At 37.9% G+C, this 17,188-nt stretch overlaps 1 protein-coding gene and 1 non-coding gene across 16 annotated transcripts in view; one reads left to right on the top strand and one right to left on the bottom strand.

Annotated features, from left to right (window-relative positions):
- The window catches only part of IFT81 (intraflagellar transport 81), a 228,095-nt gene that overhangs the window by 51,783 nt on the left and 159,124 nt on the right, over window positions 1-17,188 (bottom strand). For all 15 annotated transcript variants that reach the window (XR_006707758.1, XR_006707759.1, XR_006707760.1 and 12 more), the window contains 5 exons: window positions 16,381-16,509; window positions 14,541-14,630; window positions 3,423-3,509; window positions 2,321-2,392; window positions 2,151-2,236 (listed from right to left, as the gene is read on the bottom strand). Coding sequence is in view for 9 of the 15 variants with exons in the window: in XM_045458743.1 (XP_045314699.1) it covers window positions 2,151-2,236; window positions 2,321-2,392; window positions 3,423-3,509; window positions 14,541-14,630; window positions 16,381-16,509 (464 nt within the window). In the remaining 6 variants the exon portion in view is untranslated. The remainder of the gene's footprint in view (window positions 1-2,150; window positions 2,237-2,320; window positions 2,393-3,422; window positions 3,510-14,540; window positions 14,631-16,380; window positions 16,510-17,188) is intronic.
- Window positions 4,825-4,934, top strand: LOC123588613. The gene has a single exon (XR_006707936.1). It is a non-coding gene; the product is annotated as a U6 spliceosomal RNA (small nuclear RNA).

Raw genomic sequence — 17,188 nt, 5'->3', positions numbered from 1 at the left:
CAAACTCAAAATGGATGAAAGACCTCAATGTAAGACAGGAAGTCATCAAGATCCTTGAGGAGAAAGCAGGCAAAAACCTCTTTGATCTTGCCCGCAGCAACTTCTTACTCAACACGTCTCCGGAGGCAAGGGAAACAAAAGCAAAAATGAACTACTGGCACCTCATCAAAATAAAAAGCTTCTGCACAGCAAAGGAAACAATCTGCAAAACTAAAAGGCAACCGACAGGATGGGAGAAGATATTTGCAAATGACATATCAGACAAAGGGTTGGTATCCAAAATCTATAAAGAATTTATCAAACTCAACACCCAAAAAACAAATCATCCAGTGAAGAAATGGGCAAAAGACATGAATAGACACTTCTCCAAGGAAGACATCCAGATGGCCAACCAACATATGAAAAAATGCTCAACATCACTCATCATCAGGGAAATACAAATCAAAACTACAATGAGGTACCACCTTACACCTGTCAGAGTGGCTAACATTAACAACTCAGGCAACAACAGATGTTGGTGAGGATGCGGAGAAAGAGGATCTCTTCTGCATTGTTGGTGACACTGCAAGCTGGTGCAGCCACTCTGGAAAACAGTATGGAGGTTCCTCAAAAAACTAAAAATAGAACTACCCTAGGACCCAGCAATTGCATTACTAGGCATTTATCCATGGGATACAGGTGTGCTGTTTTGAAGGGACACATGCACCCCCATGTTTATAGCAGCACTATCAACAATAGCCAAAGTATGGAAAGAGCCCAAATGTCCTTCAATGGATGAATGGATAAAGAAAATGTGATATATATATATATATATATATATATATATATATACACACACACACACACACACACACACACACACACACACATACAATGAAGTATTATTATTTGGCAATCAAAAAGAATGAAATCTTGCCATTTGCAACTACATGGATGGAACTGGAAAGTATTATGCTAAGTGAAATTAGTCAGCCAGAGAAAGACAAAAATCGTATGACTTCACTCATATGAGGACTTTAAGAGACAAAACAGATGAACATAAGGGAAGGGAAACAAAAATAATATAAAAACAGGGAGGGGGACAAAACAGAAGAGACTCATAAATATGGAGAACAAACAGGGTTGCTGGAGGAGTTGTGGGAGGGGGGATGGGCTAAATGGGTAAGGGGCATTAAGGAATCTACTCCTGAAATCATTGTTGCACTATATGCTAATTAATTTGGATGTAAATTTAAAAAATTAAAAATAAAATTAAAGAAAATAGTAAACATGGCAAATTTTAATTTTTTAAAAATGTTTTATTTATTTTTGAGACAGAGACACAGCATGAGCAGGGGAGGGGCAGAGAGAGAGGGAGACACAGAATTCGAAGCAGGCTTCAGGCTCTGAGCTGTCAGCACAGAGCCTGATGCGGGGCTTGAACTCACAAACTGCAAGATCATGATCTGAGCCGAAGTCGGACGCTCAACCTACTGAGCCACCCAGTGCCCCAACATGGCAAATTTTATATCGTTTTTTTTTGCCATGATAAAAAATCAAGCAATCCAGAAAGTAAATTACAGGTATTCCTACTTAGTAGGGCTGGAGTATCAGGAAGATATTTAACAAGATTTAATCCTAAGTAATATCTTAATATCTGCTTATTTAAGTACCCCCAATTTAGTAATTCCATCTTATGTATAAAACTTCTACAGGTCACAGCCATAAAAAAGAATGAAACCTTGCCATTTGCAACAACATGGATGCAGCTGGAGAGTACAATGCCAGGTGAAATAAGTCAGTCAGAGAAAGACACACACCATATCATTTCACTCATATGTGGAATTTAAGAAACAAAACAAATGAACAAAGGAAGAAAGAGAGAGACAAACCAAGAAACAGACTCGAAACTCTAGAGAACAAACTGTTGGTTCCCAGAGGCGAGGTGGGTGAGGGGGATGGGTGAAACAGGTGATGGGGATTAAGAGTACAATTATGATGAGCACCGAGTATGTATGGAATTGCTGAATCACTATGTTGTACACTGGAAACTAATGTAACACTACAAGAACTATACTGGAGTTTAAATACAGAAGTTAGTAAAATTAAAAAGAAACTTCTATAGGTGAAAACGTTAAGTAACTCAATATAGAAACAACAAAATTACTTGCCTAATTGCCTTTCTTTTTTCTTGTTGATCAGAAGAAACATAAGCCTTCATCTCATCAGTAGCACGACGAAGTTGTACTTCTAGGTTCTAAGTGGAAAGATTAAATTTTAGGTTAAGTCCTTGATACAGAAAAATCTCAGAAAAATTCTTGATCCTCTTTCTTTATTTTACCTTAATCATACAATTTGTGTAATGGTATCTACTTTCTTCCTGAAGACATTCTTCACGGAGTCCTCTGACTTCCTACAATATATAATTTTAATCGGGCAACATTATTGAAAGAATAATCAAATGCAGAAAGGATGACTTTAAATGTACAACAAAATGCCATCAGAGTAATTTCTTCTTTTGTGATTATAATTTTGTTTGCCATCATAGACCAGGTTGCAATCTTTTCTAAAGACTACTCCTATTGCTCCAAAACCTACAGGTTCAGTTATTAATTTATTAAGTACCTACCATGTGCCCAACTCTGTGCTAGGTGCTGGGGACACAACGGTGAATAAGACTATAGGCCCTTGCTCTCATTCAAGTAGAGGAAATAGGCATAAACAAGGAGATAGGTAATGAAGGTAGTTTCAGACTTTTCTTCAGTACTATGAAGAAAAGTCAGTAGTAGTAGAATGTGATAGGGCGACCCAACAGGCAACATTAGATAGGATGATCAGAGAAGACCTCCAGGAGGAGGTGACATTCAGGCTGAGACCTGATGATGAGCAGGAGAGATCAAGGTAAAGAGCTAGAGGCAGAGTGTCCCAGAGAGAGAACAGCACAAGCAAAAGCCATGAGGTGAAAACAAGCTTAGCTTGTCTGATGTGCAAGAAGAAGGCCAGTGTGGCTGTGGCCCTGTGGATGAAGAGAACAGCACATGAACATGAAGTTCAGGAGGCAGGTGGGCCTTGCAGACCATAGTTTGGAAGTCAGGTTTTAAGTGCAGTAGGAAGCTAGTGGAGGGTGGCCTAAGTTTCCCACAGGTTTCTTTGGCTGCTCTATAGAGAAATAACCTTAGGAAGGCAAGGGTGAAGGTAAGAGAGCAGAGCTGGGTTACTGTGGGAGACACCTGCTTGTGGCCTGGACCTTGGTGGTTGTGGTACAGATGGAGAATTTGGTGTGTATGCATCACGTCTGAAGAAATAAAGATCTCTCGAGCTTAGGGGACAGGCTCAGAGAATGAGGGTAAAGATTTGGGAATCTTTTGATGTCAGGATAGTGAAAACATGCATACACAGGCAGTTTCTGCTAAATTGTGAAAAAATAAAAACTATCTTCTTACCTGTTCTAATTTGGACCGATTGCTTTCGAGGCCTGCTGCACAGCTATCATACTGGGATTTCTTTTCATCACACTCCTGGGTTAGTTCCTAGTATGAAAGGATAAATGATTGAATAAGTGAAAAACAAAGGCCTAAAATGTGGCTCTGAAACAATACATGCCCTTGTCAGTCTTGTAACTTAACTCTAAGCTTCTTGGCATACTTAAGAGTTATTTATACAACAATCAGACATTTGAGAATTATGACAGATGAAGATGCTGATAAAAATAATAGCTACCATGTATTGAGCTGTGTGCCAGGCTCTTTATTAGGAGCTGGGATACAACAGTGAGCAAAACAGCCAAAATCCTTCCCCTAAAGTATGTTCAGACAAGTAAACAGCCTGTTGAGTGGTATGATGGGCAAATGTAAGTGTTATAGGAGAACGTGGGACTCTCACAGGACTTAACCCAGGCTTGGAGATCAGCAGTGATAGAGAAACTGATACCTAAGTTGAGGGATGAAGGATTAGTACAATAGCTAGGGGGAAGGTGAACAAGGGAGGAGAATGTTCAGAAAAAAAGAACACTGTGTATAAAGGCTTGGAAGCCAGAGAGAAGAACAATTCAGAACGAACAAGTAGTTTATTATCCTGGAGTATGTCTGGAAAGTGCGAGAAGATGCTGAATGCTTTGGCAGGGGCTTGGTCAGAACTTTGGAAACCATGGTAGGGCTTTAGAGCTTACCCTTGTCAATAACTCAATCTCACCACAACCCCTTGAGGTAGGTATTAATACCCCCATATCATGCTTGGAGAAAGTTCATGGAAGCCACATACTTTGTCAAAGATTATACTGAAGAAAACGAGTGTCAGAATTTGAATTCAGGCTGTTTGAGTAGTTTCAAACTTCCTTCTAATGTAATATTCTGGATTAGATAACCCGAAAATCATCTATAAATACTGGAAATGCTAAAAATATCTACAAATGCTTGATAAGGTGGAGCAAACATCTTTTCAAATCCAGAGCTGAAATGAACTTCTCAGGAAGGAAGAGGAATTACCAGGGCCAGAAATGAAGGATGACACACTGTGGCTGCCCTTGGGGAAGGAAGCTGGGAGCAGTCAATCTCAGTAATGGAGTGATTCTAATATCCAGGCAGGGCAGAAGACAGAGTGGGAAGTTAGAACTGAGAACCCCATAGAATCCAGGCTGTTTTTCAACCTGGGCGGCTGGGTGTAAAGGGTTAACACCAGGCTTGGAATGAAGCAAGCCAGCCTCAGAATGACCTTGGTTTCACGCAGCAGCTTTCTGGGGAAGGAACAGGAGAGTGAACACGAATGGGTAATGTTGTGTGTGCTTCCTTTGTTGTGTGGGACTGCATCTGGTTTGGGGTGACTAGCATAGTATAAAAAACCGGTCAGGTGCTTGCTGTGGCAGCACATATACTAAGAATTGGAATGATACAGAGAAGATTAGCATGGTGTTTCTGTGCAAGGATGAACTGCAAACTTGTGAAGCTTCCATATCAAAACAAAACCAACCTGGTAAGAGCTGTCTCCAGGCCCAGCCCTAGTTTGTGGTGACATGGCTAAATGCACCAAGGTCAGAAGGTCAGAATCATATGTAAATATGGGCTCCATTATGGTGCCTCCTTCAGGAAAACGGTGAAGAAAATTGAAATAAGCCAGCATGCCAAGTACATTTGCTTGCTCTGTGGCAAAACCAAGATGAAAAGACGAGCTGTGGGGATCTGGCACCGTGGTTCCTGCATGAAAAAGGTAGCTGGTGGGGCCGGACTTAACAACACCACTTCTGCCGTCACAGTAACATCTGAAGGAATCGAAAGACCAGTGGAAGCTCTACCATTTCAAACATTACTAGCCTATAATAAATGGGTTAACTTATGCTCAAAATTACTTTGGTTTGTTGTTACATTTATTAATAAGATGTTCTGATTTTCATTGTGTTAGTTGTGCTGTCTCAAAAAAACGCTTGGAAGTTAAAAATCCTTTTAATTTTTATTGGAAAAAAGAAACTGGTTATAAAAAGGAGCTGTGGCTTTTATGTATCAAAGGGACCTACAGATATTTCAGACTCTTGTGGGTGATGGTCATTCCCACCGTAAATGGGAGCAGCTGGGACTCTCAATGAGATGAAGGTGCTATAGCAGATGGTTGCTTTTGTGTGTGTGTGCATGTGTGGCCTATGAGTCTGATGGCTACACTGATCAGAAAATGCACCTGTGCTGCTGCAGGGGCAGCTGGAGAGAAGGGTCCATCCTTGGGCAGATTCGTTCAAATCTACCCTTTCCTACACAAACTTCCAAGCCAAGACATAAACTCAAAATTAGCTCTGAGCTTGTCATATTCCCAAAACACCAGGAGAGCCAACTGCAAAGCCATTCTGGAGGGACACGTGCTCCATCCTAGCTGCTGGGATTCAGAAGACAAAACCCTACTAAAGACAAGCTCACAATCCAAAAGTATAAATACACAAGGAAACAATCAATCCTTATGTGTGAGGATCAGAAGATATAAAAAACAGCGGGACTACACCTCCAGGAACTTTGGATACTAGAGACAAGTCTACTAAGAAAGTGTGCTTGAAACAAAGTCATAAAAAAGGAACTGAAAACAAAAGATTAAGAAAAAAAGTACAGTGAGTAAAAATAGACAAAAATGAAAAAATAGTCATTGAAATTAAAAATTAAATGGTATAAATGTGAAATTAGACACAGCTCAGAAGATACAAAGAATGAACTCGAAAGCAGAGCTGAAGAAATTATTTAAAATTCATCACTGAGAGACAAAAAAGATAAAAATATGAAGACAAAGTCATGCAATAGGAGACAGACATCCCCTGTCATCCCCACAGGGTCATAAGTATGCCTAACTGCAAATAATAGCAGTCGCTGGAGAATGAACTAAAGAAAACAGGGCAGAGAATATTTGAAGATATCATGGAGAATTCTCCTAGAATTAATGGAAGACAAAAAACACAAAATCCAGCAGAGCAAATAAAACTAAATCTGTATTTAGATCACAGTAGTGAAATTGGACAACACCAAAGACAAAAATAAAAATATTATAACCAATTATAGGCAAGATATTACCTAAAAAGAAATGATAATTAAACTGATGGCAGACTTTTCAACACAAGAGAAACCAGAAAGCAATGAACAAACCATTATTAAAGGAAAAAAAAGGTGGTTTACTTATAGTGATGATTCTTTACTGAGAGAACTGCTAAAAGAAAAAAAACAAGGAAATTTAATTTCAGGAAGAAAGAAACTGAATCCAGAAGGAAGGGTTAAAATGTAAGAAACAATGGTGAGAAGGGTTAAATTTGTGAGTCAATCTAAGCAGGAAATGACTGTATAAAATAGTGATTGTAAGTAATGACCACCCGACAACTACTTTTAGAGATGAAGAAATAGGGGTGCTTGGGTGGCTCAGTCAGTTAAGCATCCAACCCTTGATCTCAGCTCAGGTCTTGATCTCAGGGTCACGAGTTCAAGCCCTGTGTTGGGCTCCACTCTGGGTGTGGAGCCTACTAAAAAAAAGAGAGAGAGGAAGAAATAAAATGGAAATAAACTACTAGAGGATAACAACACACATGTAAGGCAAGAGAGGGTGTTAAACTATTCTAAGGTCCCTGTATTGTTCAGGAGATGCCTACTAGATTTAGAATTCATTAAGTCATGAAAATATATGTTAAAAATTTAGGAATAACAATACCAGAATAGAAGATAGAAAAGTAAACAAAGGGAACAAAGAAGATAAAAGAACACAGAGTGATGCGTTGAAGGGCAGGAAAGAAGCAGCAAAGAAAAAGCACAGTAAACCGGATGTACAAAACAGAAATAAATCCCTACGTATCAATACTGAAAGTAAATGTAAATGGAATTAAATACACCAATTAAAAGACAGATTCTCAAACTGAATGAAGAAACCACCCACATAAGATCTAGCTATATGCTGTTTATGAGACATATGACAAAAGTAAGGACACAGAAAGCTAAAAGAAAACAGAAATAAAAAGATATACCAAGCAATCCTAATCATAAGAAAGCAAGCTGGCATACTTACATTAATAGCAGACAAAATAAAAATCTTAGACCAAAACCTTAGCAGGAATAAAGAGAATAAAAAAAATGATAAAATGAATAATTTACCAGGAAGGTTTTTTTTTTAAATCAGGAATCTTTTTCTTAATTCTGGCAAAATAACATAAAATTTACCATTGTAACCATTTTTAAATGTACAGTTAAGTACTGAGTACACTCGCTGTGCTGTGCAGCCAATCTCCAGAACTATTCTCATCTTGTAAAACTGAAATTCTATACCCATGAAACAACTCCCCATTCACTAAGAAGCTTTAGGTGATACATTTGAAAAGCCTGATCTGATGAACACATAGAGAATCCAGTACTCAACAAATGGAAAATACTCATTCTTTTTAATATCAAGTCACCAAAAAAAAAAATTAGGTTGGCCTCTGATCTCTCCATGGTCACACTTAACCCTGGAAGACAGTAGAGCAGTATACTTTAAAAATTCTCAAGGAAAGAAAGCACAATGGAAAGATTTTATGCTCAGTCAAGCTAATTTTTAAATATTTAAGGCAAGAAACTCTGGAACATGCAAGAACTCATTAGGGAATATTGTTCTTGTGAGGTTTTTTTTTTGAGGATTCTCCTAGAGGACAAATCACAGACAATAAAAATTAGGAAAAAGGGCAGTGAAAGGATTGGTAATGAGCACTGAATCTAATAATTACAGGTTTAACACTGAAAACACAAGTGGGAACCAGGGTAATAGAAGAGAATGTAAATGTTACATGCCTGACAATGTAGAAATGATACTACAAAATCTGCAGGGAGGGGAAAGGGAAAAGAAAGTGGAAGGTAGAATAAGTAAGCTGGTTTCCTCAATTTTTAATTGCTAGGGATGAGTGGGGGAATATCAACAGATATAATTTAAATCTGATGAATCAAGTTATAAGTATATTAAAAGTATAAAGGCAAATAGTAAAAGAGACAATATGATTGACTAAATTCAAGTACTAAAAGAGAGGGAAGGAGGGGAAAAGGAAGAGGGAAAAAACTAATTTCATCACTGCTCACAGTGGGGATTAATAGATAATACCTATAGATATGGATGATTAATGGTAGAGTTACAAATATCACCACCAGACCAAAACCACAAGCCAGAAACACATACAGGGAGGATGAGGGAGAGGGACAAGGAGAAAAAAACGAGAGAGAAAATGAAAACAAAACAAAACAAAACAAACCCCAGGTTTTTTGGGGGGGCTTTAAAATCAAAAGCTATGGACACCTGGGTGGCTCAGTCGGTTAAGCGTCTGACTTCAGCTCAGTCATGATCTCGCGGTTCTCTCTCGAGCCCCATGTCCGGCTCTCTGCTGTCAGCACAGAGCCCGCTTCGGATTCTCTCTCCTCCTCTCTTTCTGTACCTCCCCTGCTCGCTCTCTGCCTCTCTCAAAATAAATAAACTTAAAAAAAATCAAAAGCTACACATAACATGTACTAAGATCAAATATGTCTGCATATCAATAAAGTTAAAGGGTCTAAACTTACTTATTAAAACAAACCCTTCAGATTATATCGCATACCAAAACCCAATTCAAGACCTATTCAGAGACACCTACAACAAGATAATTTTTAAAAAGTTAAAAGCAGGGGCGCCTGGGTGGCTGTCAGTTGGGTGTCTGACTTCGGCTCAGGTCACAATCTCACGGTTTTTGAGTTCCAGCCCCACGTGGGGCTCTGTGCTGACAGCTCGGAGCCTGGAGTCTGCTTTGGATTCTGTGTCTCCCTCTCTGTCTGCCCCTCCCCCACTGACACTCTGTCTCTCTCTCTCCTTCAAAAAAATACACATTAAAAACAAATTAAAAAAAATAAATAAAAAGTTAAAAGCAAAAGATGGGCAAAAGTACAGTAGGCAAATGCAAACAAAAGGAAGCAGATGTTTTGTTCTTAATTATCAGTCAGAATTTAATTCTGTCTGCCACCACCAAAAAAAGCCTTTGTCTTTCTGGAGAGTAGAACAAACTTTAGGCAACCAATAAATAATTATCCATTCATTAGTTCTCAGGAAATTTCTGGAAAACGCATAAGGATCTGTTTTACTTCTGGGGAGTGTAGAGAGAGAGATAATTTCTATTCTTCCCCTTTTTAAAGTATACTGCTTTACTGTCTTCCAGGGTTAAGTGTGGCCATGGAGAGATCAGAGGCCAATCTAATTTTTTTTGGTGACTTGATCTTAAAAAGAATGTATTTTCCATTTGTTGAGTACTGGGTTCTCCATGTATTCATCAGATCAAGCTTTTCAAATGTATCATTTAAAGCTTCTTGGTGAATGGTCTGTTTTTAATGGGTATAGAATTTCAGTTTGAATTCTTACCAAGAACATGTTTTTACTTTTATAAGAAAAAGGGATCAATGAGAAATATCTCAGTGAAATCAATAATTGTCAGATTTTATACTCTAAAATGAGCATTTTAGCTCTTCCATTATATTAGCAATTTTATGTATTATGGCATTTAATTACATGTAATTTATAGAACTACTCCTAAGAAAATAAACATAACACTTTTCAAGATGCTATTCTCATTCTAGGTGATTATAAAAGATTTAGATAAATGTAAGTTATACATCTGGAGTTGTAGTGCTCTAGTTTTCAAACAGTTGTTATTATTCAAATTTAGAACATACAAGTACAATAGAAAGGAAATGTTCACTATAAACAATTCACTATAAAGTTTCCTAAATATTTCAGAGCTGCCCATTAAAGCAAGAAGTATAAAGTATTTTCAAGTAGTCCTGCACTTTAACAATACATTTATGTAGTTTTGAGTGGTAAGTACATGCAAGTTAAAAATGAATAATATTCAGGGCACCTGGGTGGTCAGTCAGTTAAGTGTCCGACTTCGGCTCAGGTCATGATCTTACAGGTGGTGAGTTTGGGCCCTGTGTCAGGCTCTGTACTGACAGCTCAGAGCCTGGAGCCTGCTTTGGATTCTGTATCTCCCTCTCTTTCCCCCTGCCCCTCTTGCACTCTCTCCCTCACTCTCTCTCAAAAATAAATAAACATTTAAAAAAATAGAAGAAAAATGCTTTCTTCTAAAAAAAAACCCAAATAATATTTAAAGTAGAGAACAATTAAGAATTTCAGTTAAGATTTGAAAAGAGCTTACAATCAATGACTTGGCTAGCCTCTTTTTTTTAGTATACTTTTTATCACAAAAGGTTTCTGGATAAAAGTAGAACTATACATGGATGCAGGAGACTGACATATGGAGATAAGCAAAATGAGCATCAGACACTCACCAAATACAATGAACTCAACCACTGGGAAAAAAAACAAAAAACAAACCCAACAGCTAACGCAAACAGGCAAGTCCTGTCCCCTTTTAAAAGATTTTTTTAGATAATTTTTAATGTTTATTTATTTTTGAGAGAGACAGAAAGAGAGAGGGAGGGAGGGAGGAAGGGGCAGAGAGAGAGGGAGACACACAATTGGGAGCAAGCTCGAGGTTCTGAGCTGTCATCACAGAGCCCGACGCAGGGCTCGAACTCACAAACCGTTAGATCATGACCTGAGCCAAAGTGGGACACTTAACCCACTGAGCTACCAGGCGCCCCTAAAAGATTTTTTTATTGAGGTAAAAATATACATAAAATAAAAATTACTCCTGAAACCATTTTTTTAATATTAAAAAAATTTTTTTTAATGTTTATTTTTTGAGAGACAGAGAGACAGAGTGTGAGGCAGAGAGAGAGAGGGAAACACAGAATCTGAAGCAGGCTCCAGGCTCCAAGCTGTCAGCACAGAGCCCGATGTAGGGCTCGAACTCACAAGCTGTGAGATCATGACCTAAGCCAAAGTCAGATGCTTAACTGACTGAGCCACCCACGTGCCCCACCACTGAAACCATTTTTAAGTGGCATTAAATACATTCACATTGTCGTGCAGGCGTCACCACCTTCCATCTCCAGATCTCTTTTCATCTTCCCACACTGAAACTCTGTCCCCATTAAACACTTAATTTCCTATTCGCTATGGCCCCACAGCCACCATTCTACTCTGTGTCTGTGAATGTGACTACTCTGGGTACCTCATGTAAGTGGAATCATGCAGTATTTGTCCTTAGCAGAGTGCCTTTTCAACACGGCAGAAGACAGAGATGAAAATGTTGATGTGGCTTAGGTACCCCTCTGACTTGATGATATGGAAAGAACTGGAGAGTTGTATTATTTGGGACTGGTGGTAAGAGGGGTACATTTCTTTGTGATGGGAGTGGTAGACAGTCTGTCACATACAGAGAAATTGAGTTAAATCACATGAAAATGAGTTTCAGGTTTGGTTACATTATTATAATACATGACTTTACAGGATTTAAGATCTGGTATATAGTTTACTCAGAAAACAATTTGGTTGAAAAGCAATAAATACTATCCCTTCTTTTAAAAGTCTCTTTAGGGGCGCCTGGGTGGCGCAGTCGGTTAAGCGTCCGACTTCAGCCAGGTCACGATCTCGCGGTCCGTGAGTTTGAGCCCCGCGTCAGGCTCTGGGCTGACGGCTCAGAGCCTGGAGCCTGTTTCCGATTCTGTGTCTCCCTCTCTCTCTCTGCCCCTCCCCCGTTCATGCTCTGTCTCTCTCTGTCCCAAAAATAAATAAACGTTGAAAAAAAAAAATTTAAAAGTCTCTTTAATAATTATAATAATAAACACCTTAAAAATATTTATTTATCTATTTATTTAGAGAGGGAATCCCAGCAGGCTCCACGATGTCAGCACAGAGCCTGATGTGGGGTTTGATCTCATGAACCACCAGGTCATGCATGACCTGAGCTGAAATTAAGAGTCGGACACTTAACCAACTGAACCACCCAGGCATGACAGATAAATACTTTTTCAAAAGTTCTTATGTATTAGTCATTGTTGCATTAGTCATTATATGCATTATTTCATTTAGTCTTTACAACCACCCTGTTACAAAGAGACTAGTTTACAGATGAGGAAACTAAAGTTTATAGGAATAAAGTCATTTACCCAAGGTTATCCAGGGTCTGCCTGATTCTGTAGTGCATGTTCTTAATCATTCTATCTACACTGTCTGAATAGAACCTTAAACTAAGTGCAGTATATACTAAAATTCCAACCATGTAAAAAAGTATATATGAGAAGACAAGGCTGAAATGCAAAGATGAACACTGTTCAGCTGTTACAAATAGGATAACAGGTGGTGAATTAAAAGATGTCAATTAAAGTACTGACATATCTATAGCCTCTCCAGAGGGAAAATTCTCTAGGTAGCCATACTTGGTACCATATTACCCTCCTTTCTTCTCATCCTGTCCTTACAAGCATAGCTGGCTGGACTAAGAATGGACCCCTGACCTGACCTGAGGATAGCCAATAGTCTATGAGATAGTTGGGCATGAAAAACTGCCCCCAAAAGAGAAGAGCTGCACCAGGAATTTGAATTAGAAAATGCAAAGAAAATAGCACAGTTAGTGAAATTTCAACATAAAATATGTAGAGAGGAAGGTCTTAGCATGTAAGATGAACAATAAAGAGTACAGGTTATGGTACCTGTACCTGTTCCAGACAGATTAAGTTTCTGATCCTTAGAATTCCATAACAGCACTTTTTCTTTACTGTCCTTAATATCCTTTCAATAAAACTCATTTAATATATAAATGAAAAAATATATAAATGAATTTAATAAAAGAATTATTTACAAATAGATTTATTAGCTTACTATTAGGGAGAAATTTTATCATCACTAGAAATGCACATAACCAGTCCCTTTGGTTTCTAAGTTGCTTACTCAAGAAAAGCTTTAAGAAAATCAATGGATTAGAATGTAACCATGAAAACAATTCTTGATGTCCTCAATCTCAAAATTTTGCTCAAAAACCTCCTTTCTGAAACTTTTCCTTCCTAACAATCACATCATTTGCTTTCTCTTATCAATTTTGATTCTGATTATATATTTCCTTCCTTCTTCCTTCCGTCCGTCCTTCCTTCCTTCCTTCTTAAGTAAGCTCTATGCCCAAAGTAGGGCTTGAACTCACAATGCTGAGATCAAGAGTCAGATGCTCCACCGACTGAGCCAGTCAAGTACCTCTTTTCTATATTTTTCTTAAGTTGGCTTATCTTTTGTCTTTCTTGAATTTCTTCACGTTTGTCTCATCTCACCTATGAGTGTATGAACTCGAGAGAATAGGGACTTGTCTCTCACTTCTTTTGTGATGGCAGCGATGTGTAATGGAATGAGCAGGAGATTTGAAATATGATAATACAGATGCTGGAGTCAAGCCCCAACTCTCTCACTGCCTATTTGTCTATTTGGATAAGTCACTAAACCTGTCTCAGACTCCATGGCGTTTTCTATAAAAAGGAAACGATGTCTATCTGATTTCAAAGTCCATGTGATTTTTCACTGTGCTCTGATGGATGGCATTCGTGAAGAATTTTATAGTTCCACACTCAGGCACATGCAGTACAACCCACATTCAAACCTAAAATTACTACACAGAGAGTGATAAAATAACAACTGCTAATGTCAGATGGCGGAGGCCATCTGATCTGGATTTGCGGAGGGCATTTACCTTCTAACAGTTTAGCTTCAAAGCAGTGGTTAGAATTAGCTTCCAAGTAATGGTATTCCATCACTTATCACAAGCTATCGTAGTTTGCCCCTGGCCCTGTTCCCCAGCTAAGCAAGTCCATTAATCTAAAGTTAACTTGTCACCACTTGCTGGCAGACTCTGAGCTTTTACCTGGCCACAGAAGAACGTGACTTCATATTTATAGCTCTGACATGCATCAGATTTAAAGTAAAAATTTAATCTAGCTGCACTTGTGATTTCGGCTTAAATTCCTTCTCCTTCTCTCTCCCCTCCCCCCGATAATTTGACAAAACAAATAGCATAAATTAAATAAAAAACTTCAAAGTTCATGTTATTACTCTTTTGTGGAATCATAATCATCATCATCATCATCGTTTGTTTTCTATAAATTACTCAAGTAAAATATTCAGGATTATAACCAGCACATCTTAACAAGATCAGGTGCTAAAAGTATCGCACAATCAGATTCACTTACTTGACATTTCTGACGCAACTGTCGTAGTTCTTTTATAACTGGGGCTAGAGCTGACTTCTTTTCAGACACCAGTGAATTCAGTTTTTTTACCTGTCATTTAAATAAAATACATGACATCTAAAACAAGAATTCAAAAGAGCAAAAAACCTACATGCATAAATATATTTATTAAAGTGTTATTTAAAAGAGTAAAAAGACTAAATTATTTCAACATCAAACAATGGGAAAATGATTTAGTAAATGTTGATTTGGTAATATGGAACAGCATTTAACTTAAAAAAAATTTTTTTTAATGTTTTTTATTTTTGAGAGAGAGTGTGCGTACGCGTGCAAGTGGGGGAAGGGTGGAAAGAGAGGGCAGCAGAGGATCTGACGCAGGCTCTGTGCTGACAGCAAAGAGCCCAATGGGGCTCAAACTCATGAACCATGAGATCATGACCTGAGCTAAAGTCGGACATTTAACTGACTGAGCCACCCAGGAGCCCAGCATTTAATTATTTAAAATGTTAATTATTGGGGCATGCTCAGTTATTTGACTGTCCAACTTCAGCTCAGGTCATGATCTCATGGTTTATGAGTTTGAGCCCCATATGGGGCTCGCTGATGTCAGCTCACAACCCGTTTCAGATCCTCTGTCTCCCCCCTCTCTGCCCCTCCCCCATTTGCACTCTCTCTCTCAAAAATAAATAAACTTTTTAAAAATAAATAAAATGTCAATTATTGGGGCACTTGGGTGGCTCAGTCGGTTAAAGCATCTGACTCTTGATTTCAGCTCAGGTCACGATCTCATGGTTTGTGAGATTGAGGCCCACATCAGACTCTGTGCTGGGCATGGAGCTTGCTTGAGATTCTCTTTCTCCCTCTGCCCCTCCCCTGCTTGTGTGCACACATGCTCTCTCTCTCTCTCAAAAATACAATACAATACAATATAATACAATAAAATACAATAAAATAAAATGTCAATTACTAAGGTTGCAAACTATATGGGAAAATACTTGTAATCTAACACTGAATAATGAAAACAAATTATAAAGTTGCCTAAATACAACTACAATCATGTTGTATTATGTAAAAAAAATGTAATTATGTAGGTTATAGAGTATATACGAAACATGAGGAAGTGATATTCAAAATACTTAATAACCCAAATGATATAAGTAATGACCAATCAAAATGGACACCAAGCATGGGGATTAACAGAGTATTGAAGGTCTCTGCTGTGTTAATCATTAATCTTTTTAGGGGTTAGACAGTAGTGAGATCCAGAGGGTTCTGGGCAAGTAGCCAATGTGGAAAAGTCAGGTGGAAGTGGGTACTCTGAGAGTTTGAGGCAACAGTCATTTCCTTCTAGTAAGGAAGGAAAGATTTCAACATTTTAATGCCTGCTAAAGCGGCATCAGTTCATTCAGGCTGAGTAGCAGCTCCAAATAAGCACAGATAGGAAGGAAAAACACAAAAATGAAATAGTTTTATTAGTCAGGGTGGTATGATTTGGGAAAACTTATTTTTTATCTTAAGTATTTCTTTAATGTTATAGAACTTTTACACACTTCAAAACCACAAGATAAGGCAGGCATTTCAATACCTAATTCTATAGGGTATTTAATAACCCTATCGTGTTTCTTTGGGAAAAAACCCTGCAAAGTGCCTAAATTATTACAAGTTGAACAACTTACTAAAATGGAAACACTCAAAAGAGACTGATAAAGAGAGATGAAGGAATATAAGGTAAACAATGTGCAGAAATGAAAATTTCAGTGTTTCATTGAAAACAAAACACAAAAATATCTGCCTCTAGCTATACAATAAAAAAAAAAAAACTATAAAAAAGCATAATCACCATTTCAGACATGTCATCTAGCGTTCGGCCTTTCATTTCGTCGACTTCACTCTTCAGTGCAGATACCCTTTCCAGCTCTTCCTGAGTGTAACTATATCCAGATATGCCCTTTTTCTCTTCAATAGTTCGCTAAAAGTAAAGAATAAAAATAGGTGTCAAAATTGGGGTCTACAAAATGGGTGTCAAAACCTTGATGATTCTGTAAGTAGTATACAGACTTAATACATAGCAATAAAGTTACAAATAAATTAGCTTACAATGCTAAAGAGTAATTTTTATTGACTTCAACAATAATTACATACTGTTGTATGTTATAAACTTAGGCTAAATTTTGCTTTGGTATCTTCGGGTGCATAGTATTTCTAATTTTAGCACTCAATAAATACTTGGTGACTGAATGAATTCTCAAGTGACCAATATACTTGCATTCATTCAGCCATCCAATATTTATTAGATACCTAAATGTGCTGAGCATAGTTCTAAGCACCAGATAGATAGATAAAATAAAATGTCAGTTATTAAGGCTGCAAACCATATGGGAAAACACTTGTAACAAAACAGGTAAAACAAAACAAAACAAAACAAAACATAAAAAAAAAAACCTCCCTCACAGAGCTTACTTCTAGTGAGAGTAAACAAGCAATATGTAGACAAGTAAAATACATATAGTGTGAGGTGAGAGTGGGGCTGGAATCTTAAATAACAGGGTGGTTAGAGGTCTTCCTGAGAAGATGACATCTAAGCAAAGCCTGAATGAAGGGAGGGAGCAAGTCATACAGATATCCAGGGGATTGGTAAGGGCAAAAGA

This window comes from Leopardus geoffroyi, chromosome D3, assembly GCF_018350155.1.
Source record: "Leopardus geoffroyi isolate Oge1 chromosome D3, O.geoffroyi_Oge1_pat1.0, whole genome shotgun sequence".
NCBI classification, from domain to species: domain Eukaryota; kingdom Metazoa; phylum Chordata; class Mammalia; order Carnivora; family Felidae; genus Leopardus; species Leopardus geoffroyi.
This window is presented reverse-complemented; position numbering and strand designations above follow the sequence as displayed.